Below are 22,788 nucleotides of genomic sequence, written 5' to 3'. Positions count from 1 at the left end.
ACGTCATTTTACAACTTATTTATATAAGTGCACATAGCAACCATTTTTTGTTTGTTTTTGGATGCTTACGCATGTCGTTGTTTCGCGTGATAGCCATGGCGGCGCGGGCGCGCGGGCCCTGCTGTGTGAAATGGTAGCCAAACTTGAGTATGCTGGAGTTGTTCTCCAGCATGGCAGCGATCTCCATCTCCACCGAGTCACCAAGTCTCTGTCGCTGTGAGCGGACAACAACAACTTGTAACCAAAATGTGGTCCCCAAAGATATTCAAGTGTTCTTTGTTTCACTTCCAAACATGCATTGACTATAGCAGTTGTTTTTCACCCATGGCTGATTTGGAATTGAGGCTGAAATGCAATAGACTTTGGTGACACACAAGAAACCCAGAGTCAAGATTCAAGTCCTTAATCTCAGTATTGTGAGGTAGATAAACTAACCACTACTCCACCATGCTGCCTCATGTATGTGTGTATGTGTCCGACCTGGTTGTCGATCTTGAGCTCCACCAGCGTGGCGTTATTGGCCATGGCCTTGATGACGGCCATCATGCCGTCGGAGGTGATGAAGTTGGACTCGATGTTAAGACTCTGCAGGCTGGTATTCTCCTTCAGCATCTCTGCGCATGCCTGACGCGCACAAAAGGAAAATACGTGGACCAGCTGATACTAGGTCACTCTTGTCGTCGATGTCAGCAAAAGATGCCGGACTCACGTAGGCCACGGGGTCGTTGCTACGAGTGGCGGCGATGCTCAAAACCTTCACATGAGAGTTTCCCTTCATGGCCTCGAAGATCTCCTTCAGTGTCGGTATGGGAATGTCCTGAAACCGTGATTACCAAGTCAGTCAAGTTGAGTCTTTATAAGAGACTCGACTTGCCAAGCAAGGCTGGAAATTGCTGACTCAATGCCGACACACGTTAAGTCATGTGACTTGAGTCCCCTGCTTCTTGCCATGAAGAGCACATCCCTTCGTAAAGATCATCATCCCCAGTCAGTTCTTGACTACCATTGTCATCTTTGATAGTGGTCGATTGACCCATCATAGACTAGTGGTTCCCAAGCTCGGGCGTCCTCAGACCTCCAGAGGTTTGTGAGCCATAGATTGTTTGGTCCACAAAATAACTTAAACTAAACATTGTATAATTTTATGTTACTCCGCCCTACCTCTCAGCTTTGGGCAAATTTAAGACTGATATGAGTGAATAAAGTCCTAGTGTAAGATTATGAAGGGCTCCTTGGAAAAATGTCTCCCCTGGTGCCTGGCCTCCAAAATTTTGAGAACCCCTGTAAGACTTTTCCATTGGCTGTTGTAAACTTTCACCTGAAATATCTGACGTCCTCGTCTTTACCTTGATGTTGTTAAAGTTGACTTGGGTCAGGCTGCTGTCGTTGTTGTGGATCCTCTCCAGGGTCTCCTCCACGTTGGTGGGGTTGGGCGGCTCGTCGGGGAAGATCTTGAAGGGTTCTTCTTTCACCACACCTGAAGGTCACACAGAAGACATCATTATTCTCCAACAAAGAAGGCAAGCTCACTTCCTGTTTACGTCGACCACTGCATACTGTTGATTCCCTCGGTGTTGGCAATAGTTCCGGTGGTACCCAGAGCGTCGTAGTACTGCTTGTTGCTCATCAGTGTGTACATGCCCAAGATGGCTGCAGGGGTGAGAAATCATTTGTGAGCGATGTTGTCAACGGTAGTGAGTGGGACATAATATGAGACAAAGGAAATTGGTGGACTTGTCTGTTGACATCCGTGGGACAATGGACCCATGGGTATTAAGTTAGTCAAGTAAGTCTCGTTCCCCAAAAACCGACTGACTACGAGACTCAACCTTCCTGTGTCTCCAATACAAAGACCGAACAGCATCTTAACCCCTGAATCTGAATTGGAGCATGCATTCAGAGGCTTAGCGTTTCAGGAGCACATATGCGAAAGAAGCAAGTAGTTTATTGGTCTGAGCTGACTTCAGAAGAGACTGAAGTCTGAGTCTGATATTTGACTGCATGTAAGCGAGACCGAGACGCCGAGAAAGATCTTTAAATTTAGCGCAGAGCATCACAAACGTTCTATTCTGGTGCTTCTTGACCTCAGTCAGGCCTTCACAAGTTGACCGTGGAATTCTCCTTTGGATACTTGAACAGTCTTCGTCTTTCCCGTCTGACTGGACACACTGGGAGGCCCTCAGGGGTCCGTTCTGTGCCCAGTGATCCTTTAACCTGATTTGATCTGAGTTCAAAGTCCGGTTGTGGGGAAAAAATATTTGTACATTAATTATTGACCATTCCAATGGCTTGGCTTCATATCTGCCACTTGCCTAAAATGACAAGTTTCGATGTGAATTTTGCTGTTACCAGGAGGGGGAAGCACTGTGCCTCATGTTGTAATCTGCCTCCCATCAAAGTGTGTCACACACCAACTGCTGTGACTTCCACCCAGCCCTCGTGACCCCATCAGGGAAAGGCAGGCCAGTGAGACAGCTGCCTGCTTAGCCATAAACACCCGCTGCGGCCCTGACAGTAACCCTGCTAGCTTTACGGCTCCAGCTAGCCTAGCAGGGGAGCGGCGACTGATGCTAATATCGTAAATAAAACATAATTACATTGCTGATCTGCAGTTTTGCTCTCCGTTTTGCGCCGAGCTTTTCATCCCTTGCCGACACGCTGGCCAAAAAGCCCAACAAAAGGCTGACAGAAGCTAACCACGCTTTAATCCTCATCTGGACCTGGTCCAGATTCAAGCCCCCAGTCAGCCAGTGAGGGGCCAGGCTCTGTGGGTCTGTCTGTCTGGCCACATGCTTTGGACCTTTAGAAACAAGAATCGGTCCTTAACTTTTACGGCTATTATTATACGGCCATTAAATCCAAGTCTACGTGACTGCTACATTTCTTTATTGACCCCCTAAACCTGGCTCATCATTCCAGAACATGTGTTTAAACAATTAACAGGCTTAAATATAAAATATATGCGCCATGGGCCGTCTTGGGCTTATTCTGTCAACGGCCGTGTGTTTTACAAAGATATTCTATCTTCCTCCCGCAGAAGCCGCTCCGCCCTACTAGCCCGGCCCGTTTTATTTTTGAGCTGCTGAGTTCGGGGAATCGGATCCTGTCGCATGTCTGTCGTGGCTGATGGGACGTCCCACCAAACTTATATGTGGGTCAGCCTGGTCGATGTGCTGGCATACTGAGGGTTAACAAATAAACAAAAAAAACACGTAACATGGCGGCACAGCAGGCCGCTTGTTCTTCCATCCATCACATGGACAATGGACAATTTGGGGTTGCGTTAGGGAGAGTCCAGTTGACTTTTGGCATGTGAAGTGGTCGTAAGTCAATGTCAGGACATGTATAAACAAGCAAGGCGTTAAAAGATGTGATCTCACCAGCGATGTCGCACATTTCGGCGTCTGTGGCGTTTTTGAGCGCCTCCTCCAGCTCAGGCTCTAAGACGATCTGCTCGTGCTTGGGAATTTCTCTCTTTTTTGCCACAAAGGCTTTTCCTGGAAACAGACGGACAGAGAACTCTGTCACCATAGATGCTAGGGACTATTTGAGCATACAGCCTCTATTGAAGTGGTGTTTTTTCAAAATTCGTTACACATCATGCAGGTCCGTAAAATAAATGGCATCCCTGACTTTAACCCAATAGAGCAGGGTTCACCAATTACGGTCCTCGAGGTCTGGAGTCCTGCAGGTTTTAAATGTTTCCCCCCACTAGCACACCTGATTCATACAATCAGCTCATCAGCATGCCCGATAACGACCCTGATCTTTAGTATCAGGTATGTTGGTAGGCGGAAACATCTAAAACCTGCAGAACTTCAGACCTCGAGGACCGCAATTGGTGAACCCTGCAATAGAGCATGCATTTTACCTCTCAAAGAGGAGACTGAAGAGAGAAACCCCCAGAAACAAACAATAACTGAAAGATGCTGCAGTAAATGTCTGGAAAAACATTTCAAATGAAGCTCCAATACTTTTGGAGGGGACTGTAGCTTGGGTAGTCAAGCTAATAAACTAAGAACATAGAAGTTAGGTCATAAGTGGCAATGGGATTATGAGTGGGGTCCTCGGAAAGATGTGTGGTTCCTGGATCCATAAAATTTGAGATCCTTTGCACTAAAGAGTGTCAGGCACCTTTCTTCTCCCCCGTGAAAGGGACCAGTTCCTCCCGGTCCGGGTGCTCCATGGCCACCTTCTCCAGGTGCTGCATCAGAGCGTCGCGGTCAAACGGTCCCGTCGGGTTTTTCTTTGTCTGGTCACGCTGCCGCATGCCAGCTGGCAGCAGGGCATTCTGGGAGGACGGAGAGGTCATGTTTACGTGACCAGACAGGAGATGTGAGTCTTCAAGTTTCGAATAAAATTCAAGCAAGTCGAAGTTAAAGGCCCTATCGAGTGAAATCGTAGATGAAGATAATTGCTGAAAATCTGCAGACTGAGAACTATGCAGTTGTATCAATATAGTATACTTTTTCACCATTTCAGTTTTTCAGATCTTTTGGGGGCGTGGCTAAAACGGCATCCAACGTATTTATTTTCACTTTACAGGCACTTTAAGTCTGACTCCATTCAAGTCATGCGACTCGAACGACGCGCTCCTCGTACCTCGGGGTCCATCTCTTGCAGTTCATAATCCAGCTGGTCGAGCTCTTCGGGACTCAGGGCCTTGAGGATGGCGTCCTCATCGATGTCCCTGGGGTCCGACATGACTCACTTCTTAGGGGGAGGGGGGAGGGGCCCGCTTACATGCAATCGCTCTGGTATGGGTGGGCTGAGGTGGTGGGGTTCTAAGAGACAAAAAGAGAAAAATTAAAACAAAAACAAAAAAATAGTAGGGATGGGCAAGTATGGCTGATACCAGTCGAGCCGTTACTATCGATTTTATTTATTATTTTAAAAAATACAATTTATTGACTGCTGATTGTTGTTTATTTGGTATTGTTTAATTTGTGTGATTTACACATGTTGGACATGTCAATTACAAGTTTATTTGAAATTGTATGTATCAGTAGGCTGCTCAGTAACAGTGAGTATTCAAGAGTAAATATTAGTGGTACTAATCTGTTAAAAAAATAAAATAAAAAATGTTCTCAAACATGCCATAGAAGAGACACGCAACACATCACATGACGTCACGCAGCGGGTGAGCGAGGCCAAGCGATGACGGAAGAGCGAAATCCAATGAGGTGCGAGTAACCCTAAACTTTTAGCGCAGCCCGTAGCCGCTAAGAATAGCAGGGAGGCGGCGCACCCTCATTTATCATCCGCGCACCCTCATTTGTCATCCGCGCACCCGCTTTAATGCCTCGCAAACGCCTGGGAGAAGTTCGCTGGGAATTGTGTGAGTGAAGAGTGAGGATGTTTTGTTTATAAAAAGTAAAGTATAAGGACTTATCTATGATTCGGTGGGTTAGCTTTTCTAAAATTGGAAAAAGTTGCCAATTTTTTAATGTATTTATTCGAAATTTATGTTTTAACTCGTTCATATATTACATTATAAGACAACGTTAAAACATCTCACCCCAAAAAATATCATTAATGAAATTTCTTGTGTATTTTACAATGGAGATGAATCTGCTTCTTATTGCAGCTAAATTTTCATCAGAACGTCTTTTTTTTTTTTTTTTTTTAAGTGTAACGTGTACATTGAATGAATGGATTTTAGTGTGAGTAATTCAGATTCTGAATCTGACAGCAGAGATATGCTTCCATAAAAAAAAAAAAAAAAATAATAATAATAATAATAAAAAAAAAAGTCAGCAAATCCAACCACTTCCTGAACAGAAACTTCCGGAATCATCACTTAATTTTTGTTGTTGACGGTGTAGCACATTTGTCTTCTTCCTTCTGGTGCAAGTCTTAGCGCCCAAGTGTAACATTCCAAATCATGCTGGGCTTAATTTTAGCTTGACAAGTCAGCTACTTGCAGCCGCGTCAAGCCTCGGCGCCTTTTAGGTTGCCCGCAGATGCGCACACAAGCACAAACGCACACTCGTGGACCGCGCATAAGGTGTCTTCTCAAAAAAAAAAAAAAAAAAGTGTCACACAGCCAAAACTTGAGCTGATTCATGGACCGACACCAACAAAAATCATTAAAAATGTCATTTTTCCAAATTCTTTCATAAACCTTTTTGCCTAAGTTCCCAAAAATTTCATCTTCTTCTTTCATCAATTTTTATTTACATCCTCCGAATATCCTTATCTTCAAATTCAGAAGTATCATCAAACGCCAAAGACTGTTATGCTTGACTTCCAAAAACGTTAATGTCCAAATACCTTCATTTTTAGAAGGAAAATCAACCCAAAATTTTTCTTCTTCCAACTAGTCTAAACACAACATCCTAATTATAATATTATGCTTGTGGAATACGAATTTAGCAGCAAAATTGACCCGTTTTATTCCATCTGGGGTGGCCATTTTGCTACTTGCTGTCAACTGAAAATGACATCACAGTGGGTGGGCGGGCTCAGGTAACGACCAATCACGGGTCAACTGTTTTCTGAAGCTGAGCTGTGATTGGTTGTTAACTGAGCAACTGTGATGACATAATCTTTAAAATCATGGAAAAGCGTCATTTATGTGTTCTACCTCCTAAAATGTTCAAATATCTCCATCTTCAATTCCCCCAACAGTAGTAATTTTCTAAACATTAAAACATCACATGTACCAAAATTCTTCATCTTCAACCTCTACATTTTTCATTATTCTCCAAAAACCTTCATCTTAAACCTCCAAGAACGTCTCCATCTTCCACTTCCAAATTCATTCATCTTCTGCTATCAAAAACTGCACTTCACATTCCAGAAACCTTCATTTACCAAAAACCTTCATCTTTAACATCAAAAACTTCTTCTCCCCAAAAACGTCATCTTCTACAAACCTTCATCTTGTGCTTCCAAAATCCTGCATGGTTCCGCTTCTAAAAACGTCAAACTCCAAAATATCCCAGATTCTCATTTCTTTGCTTCCCACTCACTATGTTGGACTTCCAAAAGAGTTCTTGTTCAACTTCCAAGTTTTGCCTTGCACGCGTGTTCACAAGCGCACCTGATTTCTTTTCACTTTTATTGCCATCTGAAATGTTCCTGTCTCAAATTCTGTAGCGCTATGGAGAAAAAGTTCAACATGAATCCGACCTACCTCAAGTCACAGCGTCCGAGCCTCCACTGAGACACAAACTACACCCACCCAGGCACCCCTTACCATCCTAAACACCCCACCTCTTGTGCGACGTCAGCACTGTATTATAGGGAGAGACAGAGAGAGGTGGGTGGTAGGGAGAGAGAACTTTCAGGTTTGACAGCAAGATAAAAAGTTGCGGAGAAACACTGACACCTAGTGGCTGAAACTAATCTGTACAATCACAAATACAAGTGTCAATATTGGCCTAGTAGAGTTGCCCCTTATGCGCGGATTTTTGGAGCAGGTGGAGGCAGGTAACATAAAAGTAGTACTTTGGTGCCAAGAAATAATTTTTAAGTGAGGATAAGCTTCATTTTTGACACGTTGACAGGCCACCTGTCTAATAAAAGATAGTGCTTTGGGTGCCATTGTAGTGCCTAGCAACTACGTGAGAAGTGAGGGGAGGAGCTTCTGTTAGACAGGGTAGTACCGTGTCAAATAGAAAAGTAGTGTTTTGCTGCCATCTTGTGGCATCTATAGGTCAAAGGGTCTCAATTACTCACATATTTCATTTACTGTCGACCAGAATCCAACTTCTCTTCTCTTGTGGTCTCCAGCTTACTTGTGACCAAAATGAGCAGTGTCGGAAATGTAAACGGCTGAAACTGGTGGTTATGTCCATGTCCAGCAGGTGGCGCCACATCGGCAAGTAGTTTAGTAGCGCCTGTTGAGACAAAGCTTCCATGCATTATTGGCCTTCTTTTGTTCTAATCATGATTATGAAACATACACTTGAAAGACAAGATGGAAGCACGCCTGACAACATTCTACACCAGACTCACAAACACTGTCACAATTTACTTACACTTTTTTTATTTCTTCTTGTCGACATCCACATTTTTTGTTGTTGTCCCTTTTGTGTTCACAGATTGACATTCTCTCACTTTTGTGTCTGACATCAACACTCTCACTTATTATTTTTGTCCAACACAGACATTCTTACTTGTTTTGTTTGTTTTGGTCCAACATTGAAATTCTCACTTTTTTTTTGTCTTTTTTGTGTCCCACATTTTGACATTCTGACATGTTTATCCAACATTGACATCATCACTTTTTCTTTTTTTTGTCTTTTTTTGTGTCTGACTACAAACACTTTTTTTTGTTTTTGGTCTATTTTGTGTCAACATTATCATACATTTATGACTATTTTGTGTCCCACAATATATGTATATTTTTAACCAATCTTTCTGTTGTCCTTTTTTTTGTGTACCACATTAACATTCTCATCCTTTTCTTGTGTCTGTATTTTGACATCCTGATACTATTGCCACCTTTTTGGAGTCTTACATTGAGAATCTCACATTTTATTGTTTTTTTGTTGACATCCCTACTTTTTTTTGTGTGTGTTGCTTTTTTGTGTCTCATCATGTTGATGTTCTCACTTTTTTTTTTTGTTTCTTTTGATCGATAGTCTGGCACTATTTGTTGTGTTTTTCACTAACATTCACTCACTTTTTCCCTTATTGAAATTTCTGACCTTTGATTTTGTGCGACCCATCAATCAAAATTGATGATTTGTAGAGTGACTGAACTTTCCTTTCAGTTTTGTGGTTGTTGTTTGTTTTTGTGTCCCACACAGACTTTGCCACACTTTGGGTGTGTTTTTGTGTCTCCCATGGACATCCCTCCCCTTTCATCTTTGACCTATTTCTTCTTGTTGTGATGTCATGAGTCATGACGCAGATGTTTTGAAGTCATGTTTCACATTCTGTGGCCGTCAAACACACCTGACAACATTGTGCGCATCCTCATCACGTTTCGCACTTGGTGTTGTTCCACATGGACATTCTTACACTTTGTGTTGTATAGTTTTGTGTCCCACATTTTCATTCTCACACTGGTTTGTCGTTTTGTTTCCAAAACAAAACTATGGGGGGGCTGCTTCCCATATTTTTATCACTACGCTTTTTGCTGACATTCCCATCACCTGTATTGAGATTTACAGTGTTGACATTCTCACTTGTTGACATTTGAGATTCTCACACTTGTGTCTTTTTCACATAAATTCTCACAACTTTTGCGTCTCACATCTGCATTATTGTTCTTTATTTGTGTCTTTTTTTTTTTTTTTTTTTTGGTCTCATATTGACTAGGGATGCTTGATAACTTATATATATATATATATATATATATATATATATATATATATATATATATATATATATATATATATATATATATATATGTATGTATGTATGTATAACCAATATCAGTTAAAGTACTCAAACTTAGAAAATACTCTCCAAAACTGAGTACTGATCCCTTTAATACTTTTGAGATGTAGAATTTAATTAAAGACTTACTTGATGTCAGATTTGTTTTTGCGTTAAAGGGATACTTGACTCATTGAACAATTTTCAGCAGTGAAAAGTTAATATTTTATCGAGAATGAATTAGGTAACTTCATTATTTTTCATGTACAATGACATACTTTTAAAAGTAATTTTTCTGCTTGCTGTCCACTGATGATGACATCACCTGTGCTGAGGAAGTAGGTAATGACCAATCATGGTTCAGTTTGCTGACCAACCCCAGATAACGGGAGAGCCATGATTGGTCGTTACCTACTTCCTCAGCACAGGTGATGTCATCATCAATCGACAGCAAGTAGAAAAATTACTTTTTAAAGGTATTAATTGTACATGAAAAATAATTAAGTCATTAAAATAATTTTGGATAATGAACAATTTTCAATGAGTCCAGTATCCCTTTAAGTATTAGCGGCTAGTCAGCAGCCTCCATGAGTATCAGCGCGATAGCGATACCTGTATCGGTACTCGCGTATCCCTAAAATTTGCGTTCTTGTACTTTTTTTTTCTTTTTTTTTTAAAAACGTATGTATGTTCCGTATTGACTTTTCGTCCCCTTCATGTTTCACATGACCTCATTATTATTTCTGCAATGTTATGAAACAGCCCCAGACGTTATGTCACCATGAAACACCTGGCAACATTGTGCGCATCTTTACCTGGCTACGACAATAACACAAACACACACACACAAATATATGAAAGTCACTCACTTTTTGTTCTCTACAGTGACCTTTTGTTCCCTTTTGTTCCCTTTATCCTCCTCCTAAGCTCCGTGTTATTCTTTCTGTGATGTTATGCAACTTGAAGGGCATGTTTGACATTCTATGGCTATGAAACACATTTGGCAGCGTTAAGTAGCAGCCATACCTGTACAACAAACACAAACACAAGGGTGTGCACTGTGCATTGAAAAGGCAATTCAATATGGATCTCGAAATGTTATTAAACATTCAATTCCAAGCCCTCACATCATTTCAATTCAAAGTTTTTCCAATGCAAACCAGCTTTTGTTACACCTCGAATATTATTTGTGTCACATAGTGACATTCTTACACATTTTTTTTTTATCTTTGCACTTTGTTAGTGTATTTTTGCCCCACATCGACATCCACACACATATTTTCTCTTTTTATGTACATCGTTACAAATAATTTTTGTCTTTTTGTATCCCAAATTGGCACACTTTCTTGTTTCCACACAATTTTTGTCTTCGTCGTGTCCTATGTTGACAATACATTGTCAAACATTTTGTTCTTAATGACATCCACCACACATACAGTATTAGAGCTGTCAAACAATTACGGTTTTTTAATCAGATTAATCACATCTTAAATTTTGATTAAACACAATTGATCGCTTAATAAAAAGGCTTTTTGTCAATTTTTTTGAGCACCTGTTATGTGTTCATTCTTTTGACATTTAATGTTATGAGGACATTTTGTTGATCCACTGCACACACTCATCCTCCTTTGTTTCATCAGTTCATTATTTGCATAATTTAAAATGGGGAAAAAAAGACCCCGATAGTTTGACATGAACACATATTCTGAAGGTCATATGCAAACATTTATTAAATGCTTTACTTTAATGACTTTAGTTGTGTTTATTGCTCAATGCTTTATTGCTGCGCTACCTTTAACATAACCATCCGCTGTCAGCTAAAGGATAATCTGTGGTCAAAATTAATAGTGTGATTAATCTGCGTTGATACATGATTAATGTGATCATGTTTTGTGATTAATTAATTAGTTAACACTTTAACTTTGACAGCCCAAATTTTTATGGAAAACTAGACTAAGTGCAAGAGAAATTGTGTGGGAATGCTGAAAGCTAAATGCTAACATTTTGAATGCATGTGGAATGCTTATGAAGTAAATTGAGAGATAAATTATGAAATTAGAACCTCCTGGTTACTGGGCAATGGCCTTTACCAACTGTGCCCCCGAGCAGTGTCAGAGACCTGGTAATGATTATAAGTTGTATGTATGGAAGTGGGCGCGAAAAGTGAAACTGAAAGTGAATGGGGGGGGGGGGGGGGGGGGTGTTGGAGTTGATATTAAACGTTAAATTGTGCAAATACTGTAAGTGATGTGGAATCAGACGATATATATACCCCGGGAGGCGTGAATTTTTGAAGCTAGTTGAAATTTCAACAGTGTAAATTGGAAGTATTAAGTGGGAGTTGTTATGTGGCAAAAAAGTGAATGAAAAGTGAAGAGAATAAAAATCACAATAACATATGTGGGAATCCTTCAGCTTTTCCACATTTACACTCTCACACTTGTCTTTTTTTTTGTATCGCATACAGATAGATAGTTAAACACTTTTTTTTTTTTTTACCCTTTTCATTCGCATCCCCATTATTTTCTGTTAACTTTTTGTACTTTTTTGTCTCTGTGGACATTTTTTTTTTGTATTTATTCACTTATTTTGTTGACAAGTTTGTTTTTTTTTGTTGTCAAACCAGATTTTCTTGTGTCATTTTTGTGGCCCACTTTGGCATTCTCACATTTTGTCTTTCTCTGTCTTTTGTGTGCTCAAAATATACATTGCCTATGAGGGTGGGGGAAAAAAGAATGTAAACAATATGAAACAAAATGAATTGTTTACAAAATGATTTACATTTTAAAGGTCAGAGGCAGAGTTGAGTTGTTGACCTTTAATCAGGAAATTTCCAATTCTCCTCGCTGGGTTTTTGTAATGTGGCACATGATTGCATGGTGTTGCATTTGTTGCAAATTACATTAATTGCATTAATTGCTTATTGTTCTCTAGAAACAAACCACGAACATTCTGTACACAAACCTGAACGTGACTCAACATGATCACATGAGAGGTTGCCCTCCAGAGTTCTGATCTCTGCCAAGGCTGCACAGTCACCGCCTTCTACCATCTGAACCTCATTTAATGTCAAATACCTCCGCCAAAAACACAATGCTAACACAAGGGCGCGCACAAAATTCGCTTGTTCAAATTGTAGCAAAAGGAGTAGTCTCCAAGCCAAGCTCCTGGCACAAGAAAGTAATCAGATTACTCATTAAAGTAGTTGTGAGAAATTAAGCCTGTGGCTGGAATACTTCCAACTAGTTTCAACATTCTCATCCCGCGGGATCATTAGAGAAATCATTTTGACCTTTAGTGAGCCCACTGAAAAAAACTTTTCAGCCTTGGTACCAGATTACCATTCAACCCTTCACACCTTTTGGGCAAAGCAAGTCAAGTCAAGTCAAATGTATTTATATAGCCAGTAATAACAAAAGAGTCGCAAAGGGCTTCACATACCCACAGTTGACAAATATTAATGAACAAATAAGCACCACAAGTCTCAGAGAGGGTGGGTTCCATTTCAGACAGGAAGTGAATGAGCCCCCCCTCTCCTTTCCCCTTCTGTCACACACAAAGCCCGATTGGTCTCCCATGACGACAAACGTGTTCCTCTTCAGCTCGGAAAAGAAGCCACTTCCTCACCTCGGAGGTCACCAACGTGCGTGCACACACAAAAAAAAAGAAAAGAAAAAAAACTTGAAACGATGCGTTGCTATGACACATTGCGCCACCAGGGGTCACCCTAGACGGGCTCCATTTTAGGAAGGACACAGACGGCTTTGTCTGGAATGCTGTTCGTTCTTTTCGTGTATTCATGTCGCTTTTTGTGGCACAGTGAGAGTGCATTTATGTTCATGTATGAAAGCATGTATGTATGTATGTATGTATGTAGGTATGAGAGAGAGAGAGAGAGAGAGAGAGAGAGAGAGAGAGAGAGAGAGAGAGAGAGAGAGAGAGAGAGAGAGAGTACAGTATTAACAATTACGAACATCCGGGCATTTGTGATATTTCCGCAATGCTATGCAAATGTTTCATTTACAGATAAGAACAAACGGTGTATTGCTTTTGCCTGTGACGAGCATACAAACCAGTTAGATTGTAGTCAAACGACATTTCATCTAATTTTGAAATCAAAATAATCCTCACAAAGCCCTTTCACTACGTTGACCGCCATTTTGACTTGTGAAATATGTACCGTGTGTCTATACATGTTAGTATGTCTGTAACGTGTGTGCCCAGGCCAGGCGGCATTTTGTGTTCTTGTGGGCCGTAATTAAAAAGTTCTGAGTCTGCGGTGGACGATTGGACGCCACAGCAGGTAAGCCGGTTTGTCATGATGCTGATCATGACAACTGCAGGTGTGTCAGTGTGAGATGTTGGACTCAGCCTGACTCACATGTGTGAGAATATGCATGTTTGTTAGTTTGTTACCATGGCGAGTACAAGCATACACTTTGAAACAAACGTACAATTGGCTGCGTAGTTACCGGTACTTGTGTTTGTTATTCTGGACAAACTCATCTCCCCAACATGGCCGAAAACGTACCGATTTTGAAAATTACTAGTTGAATGGATATATTTTAGTGGCCCTCAACATGCCTGTCACAACTGACTCAGTAGCGCCTGCTGGAAATGTTCAAATAAATGTGCTCCCGATACCAGTTTCACCGATCACAACATTAAGCCTATCATGACAGGACGCACGAAAAAGTCTCAAGGACCCATTCCCGAAATGCAACAGGAAGTCAGCCATTTTGGTTTGACGCAGAATAAATTCAAATAAGCCCTAATTTCAATCAGGCAGATTGGTGGTTATAAATTTCCAAGATTTTAATTTAATTTGGTCAGAGCATGGTGTCAAAATTTAATTTATTTTGGGAACGTACTACAATGAAAAATAAATATTTAGCACATATTAACACAACTTTATACTGTATTGTGTACACCTGTATTTTCTTTAATAATGGGCTTTTCACTTCCTGTACATGAAGCAATATTGAAGAGACCTTGACTGATAAAGCCTGCTCGTAGTCGGAACAGACTGCTTGTTTTGCTGTCTAGTTTAGCCACCCTTTCTCCTCTTAAACTCGAACTAGGCTGCATAAAAATCTTCCCATGATAATTTACTGCGCACTCTCGCACAGATCATTTCTTCTTTACGTGTTTCGCGTCACAATTTGTGGCACGTAATGTTTATTTTGCCATAAATTTCTTGAGAAAGTTTAAACTCTCCCTTCTGCTTAGATTGAAAGAGGAAGAGGAAATTCAGACAAAAAAAGCTACATTCCACCAGAATGCATGTTTGTTTGTAGCATGAAGCATTTTTTGTTTTATCATGTGATACTGTGTCATCAATCTTGATTTAATTCAGGAAGTGGACTCATAGAGACATGTTGACGTGTTGATTTTTGGGGAGGGGGAAAGAAAGCAAAAGACAAAACAAAGAAAAAGCGTTGAGCGTCCATCTCAGGCGTCTTGTTAAAAAATGTGAATGGCTGAAAATGTGAATGGAGGCAGACGGCCGACCGGCCTCCCCGCTCACATGAGCGCCATCACGTTCTCTTTTGTCTCTCAACGCCGAGCCCTGCTTTTGTCCCACCCGGGCGGGGAGGGGGATCCCATTTCCCCTTGACTTTGATGTCTCCTCCCCCCCCATCCCACACACACACACGCACACACGCACACCCACACACCCACACCCCCCCCCCCCACACACACACATACAAACCACATGAGCGCATGGGGAAAGAATTCCAAGGCTGATCCATCCGAGGAAAAACAGAACCAAACGGAGAAAAAGAATCTAGCTCAGATATGAACGTAAGTTTGAGTGCTGGTTTGTCTAGATTTGCCCTGACATTACTGCCTGGCGACCAATCAAGGGTGGGAATAATCGTACACAAAAAACAATAAACAAAACAGACAACACACCACAAAACAATACATCACAAAAGAGAAAAAAAAAACACTCAGAATCAAATATTGTAAATTTAAACAGAAACATATATATATATATATATATATATATATATATATATATATATATATATATATATATATATATATTAGGGGTGTTAAAAAAATCGATTCGGCGATATATCGCGATACTACATCGCGCGATTCTCGAATCGATTCAATAAAAAATCGTTTTTTTTTTTTTTTTTTTTTTTTTTTTTTAAGAGCTCAGAATTGTTCATTCGGTAGTCTTACCGATTCAACGTCTTATCATCATTGCCTTTTTTTTTTTTTTTTTTTGTGTGAATCGATTTTTAAACTTCCATTTTTAATGGAAAAATATTCAACAAAACATCTGACTTCGGGTTAGGATTCACACCTTGAGCATGGAAGAATGTTATATGAACGGAACATTAAGCCTTAATATTTTATTTTAATGCTGTTCAAACATGAAACAGATTACAACCTCTATAAGATTGAAATTTCAGATAAATAAATAATACATTTTCATATAAATCTTACACTCTACAAGCTTACTGATTAGTATTTTCTAAATTTGAATGAAAAAAAATCGCAACAATCGACTTATAAATTCGTATCGGGATTAATCGGTATCGAATCGAATCGTGAACTGTGAATCGTGATACGAATCGAATCGTCAGGTACTAGGCAATTCACACCCCTAATATATATATATAATTTCGGAATGCAACAATGCTAGCATAATGCTAACTAGGCCATATCAGACTAGAAGAAATTAGAATAGATGACATACAACTTCTACTGTAACACAGACCGAGAAACAGAAAATCTTTATATAATCGCTTCTTCTCTTCTTCTTACAGTTATTGATATTGCATTTCTTCCCACAGAGCTCAGTGCTGCCTGGCTTTTTGTGGCAGGATGCGGTACTGCACCAAAGTTTGACGGCTCTAAATTTGGACGAGCTTGTACAATATAATGTCAAAACTCAGGAGGAAAAAAATGGCCGCTTAGAATCATCACTGATTAAGTGTCCTTATGCTGGAAAACTGAGTCCAACCTGAAACCACCTTCCAAAAATAGAGTATGCCTTGGATTTAAAAAAAATAAAAAAAATAAAAAAATAAAAAACAACCCAAACAAAACGTTTAATATGAAGACTGGAAAGATTTGTCACAATTCCTACTTTAGGAAGCTTGGAAGAAATGGAATCAGAGGCAAAATCATATCACAGAAATCACATGAAGGTCACGTACATCAACACGTGGACCACAAACACACGCACACACACAAGTCCAGCAACTCCACAACATCATAAGTCACAAACACAACGTGAGCAAAGAACATTGAAACAAAGATGTTTTTTTTTCTCTTACGTGTTTGTCCCAACTAAAAGAAAAAACAAACAAACAAAAAAAAACCCGATGCACTTTTGATAAAATTATTGTCGTTGGTTGACATTCATGGACACGTAATAACAGTGTCACGTTCGCATTAATGTTTTTCATTTACATTTTTATATTTATTGTAAAAAGATCTGTTTATTTTGTGTACAAACAATAACACATTATTTTAATATATATCCACCCACCCATTTTCCTAACCATTTATCCTCATGAGGGTTTTAAAAAAAAAAAAAAAAAAAAAAAAAAAAAAAGCTAAATCAATTTTAGGAAAAACGTTTATAAAGCTTACAAGAAAAACTAATTATAGTCTGCAGTGCATATATCAACAAATATTATAGGTATAAGGTAAAAAAAAAAAGGTTAACCTATATGTAAAATATAGAAAACAATAAATTAATAATAAATAACACATTACCATCTTTTAATTTTATTATTTTTAATTTATTTAATCATAATTAATGAAGAAATTATTTAAAAAATTAAAAGTGCAGTGCAATTATGTAAAATCCTTATTTAGTGGGTTATTATTTTACAATTAGTTAAAAAGTTATTAAATGAGATAAATTAATGAAAACAAATAATAATTGACAAAAAATATATAAAAAGATACATCTAAATTAACCAATATTAAGTGGAAAAAAAATGATAGGTAGTGAACGTAAATACTTGGTTGGTCGAGTTATCAATGTATATCCATTTATCAGGTTAGTAATCAGTTGCTGATTAAATGTCTTGTGTGCAATGCATTGTGGGTATTTTGTAGCTTGTGTGCGGCTTAAATTCCACATCAAGCAGCATAAATATTTACATTGAGCATATGACCTCAATTTCCATATGTGGCATCAGTGATGAACGGGGAGCCTGATGGACGGGGGCAGCAGGGTTGGGGGGGTTTACTTTAATCCATCTTAACGACGGCGGGTCTCGAACCCGAAGCGGCAAACAACATGTGGCACGTAAAGCGTCCCTTTGATTGCATTGTTGCTAGCGGAGCCCGTGCGGGCCCCGTCGGGGCGGCCCTCCAGACTACGGCCGCCCACCCCAGCATTCACGCGCCCCCCCCCCATGCCGAAGAGGGAGGCCGTGTCCTTCCTGCAGCCGGCTGATGTCAGGCTGCAGGAATGTGGAAAACAGAGCACACTGGGGGGCCTTGTTCTCCCCCCGTGAATAGAAGGCGGCAGGCCCAAGCACATGCCACACACACGGCCCAGTCTTGGGGGGTGGGGGGTCTTTGTGGGGGGTTAACAGAACACAGAGTGTAGTTTGAGGTCATGTGGAAGCACTTTTGATAAAAGTTTCGTTTCCAACGAATGGAGCCTTTCGAAAAACAACTTGAATGTGAAAGCGTCAAAACAGGAAGTGCAAGGTCAGCACCCTTTGGCAAGCTTTTTTTTTCCCTCTCCATTTTTTTATTTATTTATTTTCAATCACTCTATGAACCAGGCAAGCGCAAGGGGGCGCTATAAGCCCCCTGGAGTACCAAGGTCAACTAGTCAATTTCAAGGCACACTTACATAAACAAGACATCACACTTGGGCTGACATTTATCCAGCCATCCATTTTCTTAACCGCTTATTCCTCACAAGGGTCGTGGAGGTGCTGGAGCCTATCCCAGCTGGCTTCGGGCAGTAGGCGGGGTACACCCTGAGCTGGTTGCCAGCCAATCGCAGGGCACACAGACTAACAACCATCCACAGTCACATGCACACCTAGGGACAATTCAGAGTGTTCAATTAACCTGCCATGGATGTCTTTGGGAATGTGGGAAGAGACCGGAGTACCCGGAGAAGACCCACACAGGAACGGGGAGAAATGCAAACTCCACCCAGGAAGGCCGAAGCCTGGACTCTATCTTGCGTCCTCAGTACTGGGAGGCGGATGTGCTCACCAGTCATCCACCCGGCTGACAATTAATTCAATTCAAATCGACATCGCAATGTAGTACGATATTTACATTATTGTTCCATGAAGCATGAAAAGTTAAGTGATAACGCCACAGATTTGTTTGCAAGATATAAGCCTATCCTGTAAGACTTGCGTCAATTAGTGGAGCCCAGAGGTCAAAGCAAACATGGTATATCAGCATTTAGAGGTTATGCTGCAAAGGGAATAAGGTGCCAACAGAACCGATATTAGCCCCAATCGTGAATGCTTATAAATCCAGGTCAAAAACTGATACAAAAACCATCCTCATCATTCACACCAATGGACAATTCACTGGAGGATCGCGTGTGACGTCTATCTCCTTGCATATACTGTTAAATGGGCATGTTCGCCAAAGTAGCTTCTTAAACAACGAGTCATCGTTCTTTGTGGAGTTCACTTTAAGTCATTTGCTGACATGTTGGAACTTGTGGTGGCTTGAAAAACACTCAAGCCAGCACATTTTCATGCACTCGCCTTACTGTAAATACTTAATTTGCACTCGGAATGTATTCTGTAAATGCAGCTTCGGGCTGGGAGGGTGAATTTAAAAGTGTATTCTGATACAGTTAGTAGGTACATGTAAAAAGTAGTTAGCAATATAATCCAAGTACCACAGCAGAGCAATCATAAAAACTGTAAGGCAGACATGCTAAGCACTTGTTCAAGTTTGTGCTATGGATGGATGGATGGATGGATGGATGGATGGATGGATGGATGGATTTAAGACCATTTGAGACAATTTAGTTTCACAAGAAGACAGACAGAAAGCAGACAGAAAGATAGCTATATCGCGTGCGAGGTAGTAAGCTAGCTACCGCGCTTACTCGGTAGTAAGCTAGCTATCTCGCTTGCTATAAATGTATATAGATAGATAGATAGATAGATAGATAGACGACCACAACAGTATCAGAATGAGAGCAAAGAAGGCTACACAAGATGATGATGATTATAAATAAATCATATGAATTCCTTCCACAAAGCAACAAACAGGAAGTCCAGTTCAAAAAGTGAGAAAGTGATTAAATTCACGAGAAAAATGACACAAGAAGGAAAGCGCCTTGTGACATCACCTAGCAACCAGCTTTATACAAAATAAGAATCACGAGGGTGTGTGTTGTGACATCAGTGTTCCAAAATGGACAACGCTACCAACAACTACTCCCACTAAGCTTTCTTCTAACGGGATTTTTCGTGGCGTGTGCTCGCTCTCACTTTAAACGCTGGATAAGATGTTAAATGTTTACATATGTGTGTGTATTTTACACGCGAGGTCTAAGCTGTCCATCAATGCATGACTCGAGGTGTGGTCACGTCTGCGGGGATGACGTCATCGCTCTTATGTAAGCGCCAACAAGTCCAGACGTGCTCTCGCTGCCAGATGTTTGAGGCCAACAGTGGTGCTACGAATCCAAGTATTTTGTTACTGTACTTAAATCACTTTATTGTATGCATCTGTACTTTTTTTTTTTTTCACTTTTACTCTCTGCAATTTGGTAAAACTGCACATTTTAGAATGGCCTTTTATTGAGGACAGGCATTTATACTTTACATAAATCCCTTTAGCTCAATGCTAACAACTATGTAAAATGCCATCGACCGGCTAACAAATAGCATCTAGTTCAAACAGTAGAAGTGTGGATATTTGGAAGCAAATGGTGTAGACTAGACACACAATCTACTAATACGCACAGGAAAGTATTCTATTATTTGTGAAATTGATTAAATATACTGCAGCTAACTAACAGTAGTTGTGAAACTCTTCTTCGTTTATGTCTGCATGACTGTATTGTACCGCCCCTGGTGGCCAAGTCAAATATACTAGAAGGAGCTACAATGAATTAATCTAGCAAAAACTGTTGCAAAAACTGAGTACCATTTTCTTTATTAAAAAAATAAATAAAATTACAATTGTTTTTTTTAGGGAGGCTGGAACATGAATGGAATTTCTATTCATTTCAGTAGAGCGAAAGATCTCTATCTATACTTCTACTTAGTAAACTAATTTTTCTTTAATTTGCTTATAATTATCTCTAACTTTGTTTGTAAATGCTCTTAAATGTACTTTTCATTATGTGAACACAGTGACATACTTTGTGCGCAAAACGTGCTTTATAAATAAAGCTGCCTTGTCTTCTAAGTACATCACGTAAGAACTTTGCCAAGTCTTTTGTCATCTTGGAGGATCGTGGCCCAGTTTAGACAATACACAACGAAACTCAATTAATTGACTTTGAAGCGTTAATTAGTCATGCCGACATGGAATGTTTGTAGTGTCACAAGCTGTGCAATGCATCCTGGGACAGGAGTTGGCAGTGCACAACGCTGGATTTCGCCAGAAGCTAATGAGCATGTGCCTTGTTGATGTTAGTTGCGGCCACATGGATCCAAATGTGGAGAATAATGATAAGCCACTATTAATTCAAGGAGGCTCTTGAGTTATTCACTATTTATTTCTTGTCAGTCTACTTGAAAAAAAAAAAAGATTTAAGACTTGTACTTCTAGGTGAGACAAAACAAACTGACTAGTATTTGACAAATGCTATTGGTTTTCCTTTGTTTTTCTGAACCTTACCTTTAATTTCTTCTGCTTTCAAACAAATCATTATATGATGTTATGATGATCGTATTTTCATCATTGTTGATGGCCTGACTGCATGTTTTGTGTCGGTAACAAATTGATCTTTAAATATGTAAATATGACGCAATGAAAGTGTTTATCTTAAATTCTTGTGAAAGCATGAAAACCCACATGCAAAAAAAGCCCTACTTTCTATTTCACTGTAAGTCCACAAAAAAATCCCCAGTGGTAATCCAAACGCCTCCTCACTGACACAATTACACGACTGTGGGGGAAAAAAAAAAAAAAAAAAAAAAGACAACATAGCCACCCGCCCGCCCGCAGGCGTATTTGGTAACGTTAAAGCGACAACACAATGGCCGCTAAGACAGAACGCTCCATGCATTTACATGTCAAAAACGACATAATACTACACACGACAAAAAATACCAACATCATGTCAACATGTGCGGGAACAAAGGTAATTCCATGACTGCCCACGCACACACACACATTCACACACAGTGAGGGAGCGCTTGTTTTATCACATGAAACCAAAACAACATTTTTGTTCCAGTCGTCAAAGAATGAGAAAAAGAAAATGAAGAAAAAAAAGAAAGTAAAATATATTTCTACAGTCAGTAAGGTCAAATACTGGGAAAAGTTAAGATACAACAGGAAAAATGAATTTTTTTAAAAAGTATACTATATTTTATAGTGTTGTTCCGATACCATTTTTTGGCCCACCGATACCGATTCCGATACCCAGCTTTGCCGTATCGGCCGATGCCGATACCAAACCGATACCTAAAAGATTTTTTTTTTTTTTCTCAACATGAAAAAGCTGTCCTGCCATTGGTTCAGAGCATTCAAGGGCCAGTAGGATTTCTTAGATCGGCATGCAGTGAACATGTCACACATCAGTGTATGTTGTGCACAAGCTCATCGATACCGATACCACTGTTTTAATGCAGTATCGGGGCCTCTGCCGATACCAGTATCGGTATCGGAACAACACTAATATTTTAAGTAAAGTCAAATACGTGATATTTTGTAATAAATAATAAAAAAATAAATAAAAAAGATAATTTTCAAAATGTAAAATGTATTTTTAAGTCAGTATAGTCAAATTCATGATTTTTAGGAATATCAGTAAATAATTTTAAAAAATTTAAAAAGAATCAAATTAATTAAAAAAATATTACAGTAAATATTATATAATACGGCCATAATAACAACAGTCAACTTCTGAGAGAAGAAAATCAAGGAAACAATAAAATCAATCATTGAATACATCAGGGAATATATTTATAAAGTGGTTTGGAAACTTTGAAACAAAACAAATGTAAAAGAAATGCCAAATAAATGTAAGAATGAATAATGCAAAAATAAAAAACATTAGAATGAATGCAAAATTTAGACTGATCAATACAACAAGCAATCAATCAATCTGGACAATTTTGTCGCCTATTTTCAAAATATTGTGTGCGCTTTTCTTGCATGGGTAAAACGAGTCGAAGCACTCACTGAGTCAGCACAACCTGTTTGTGCCAACGTTACTGATTGACATGCTGGCGTGTGGGCGGGTTGATAAGAGCACTGCTGTGTTTTGATCGCACACACAAGTAAAAAATGACAGCTGTC

General features: G+C 39.7%; 1 protein-coding gene across 4 annotated transcripts in view; it reads right to left on the bottom strand.

The window, feature by feature from the left end:
* Positions 1-22,788, bottom strand: part of tmod4 (tropomodulin 4 (muscle)) — a 38,127-nt gene that overhangs the window by 706 nt on the left and 14,633 nt on the right. The window contains exons 1-10 of one of the 4 annotated variants that reach the window (XM_077528349.1): positions 13,788-13,818; positions 7,684-7,844; positions 4,603-4,784; positions 4,135-4,291; positions 3,381-3,497; positions 1,558-1,650; positions 1,347-1,477; positions 710-817; positions 481-624; positions 70-214 (exon numbers count right to left, since the gene is read on the bottom strand). In XM_077528349.1, the coding sequence (XP_077384475.1) occupies positions 70-214; positions 481-624; positions 710-817; positions 1,347-1,477; positions 1,558-1,650; positions 3,381-3,497; positions 4,135-4,291; positions 4,603-4,704 (997 nt within the window). In that variant the 5' untranslated portion in view covers positions 4,705-4,784; positions 7,684-7,844; positions 13,788-13,818. Of the gene's footprint in view, positions 1-69; positions 215-480; positions 625-709; positions 818-1,346; positions 1,478-1,557; positions 1,651-3,380; positions 3,498-4,134; positions 4,292-4,602; positions 4,785-7,138; positions 7,279-7,683; positions 7,845-10,202; positions 10,456-13,787; positions 13,819-22,788 lie in introns of those variants that run through there. The other 3 variants (XM_077528348.1, XM_077528347.1, XM_077528350.1) reach the window with 3 other exon arrangements.

The sequence above is a fragment of the Festucalex cinctus genome, chromosome 7 (assembly GCF_051991245.1).
Source record: "Festucalex cinctus isolate MCC-2025b chromosome 7, RoL_Fcin_1.0, whole genome shotgun sequence".
Lineage (NCBI taxonomy): Eukaryota > Metazoa > Chordata > Actinopteri > Syngnathiformes > Syngnathidae > Festucalex > Festucalex cinctus.
Note: the sequence above shows the minus strand (reverse complement) of the source record. Positions and strands in the feature narration are given on the sequence as shown.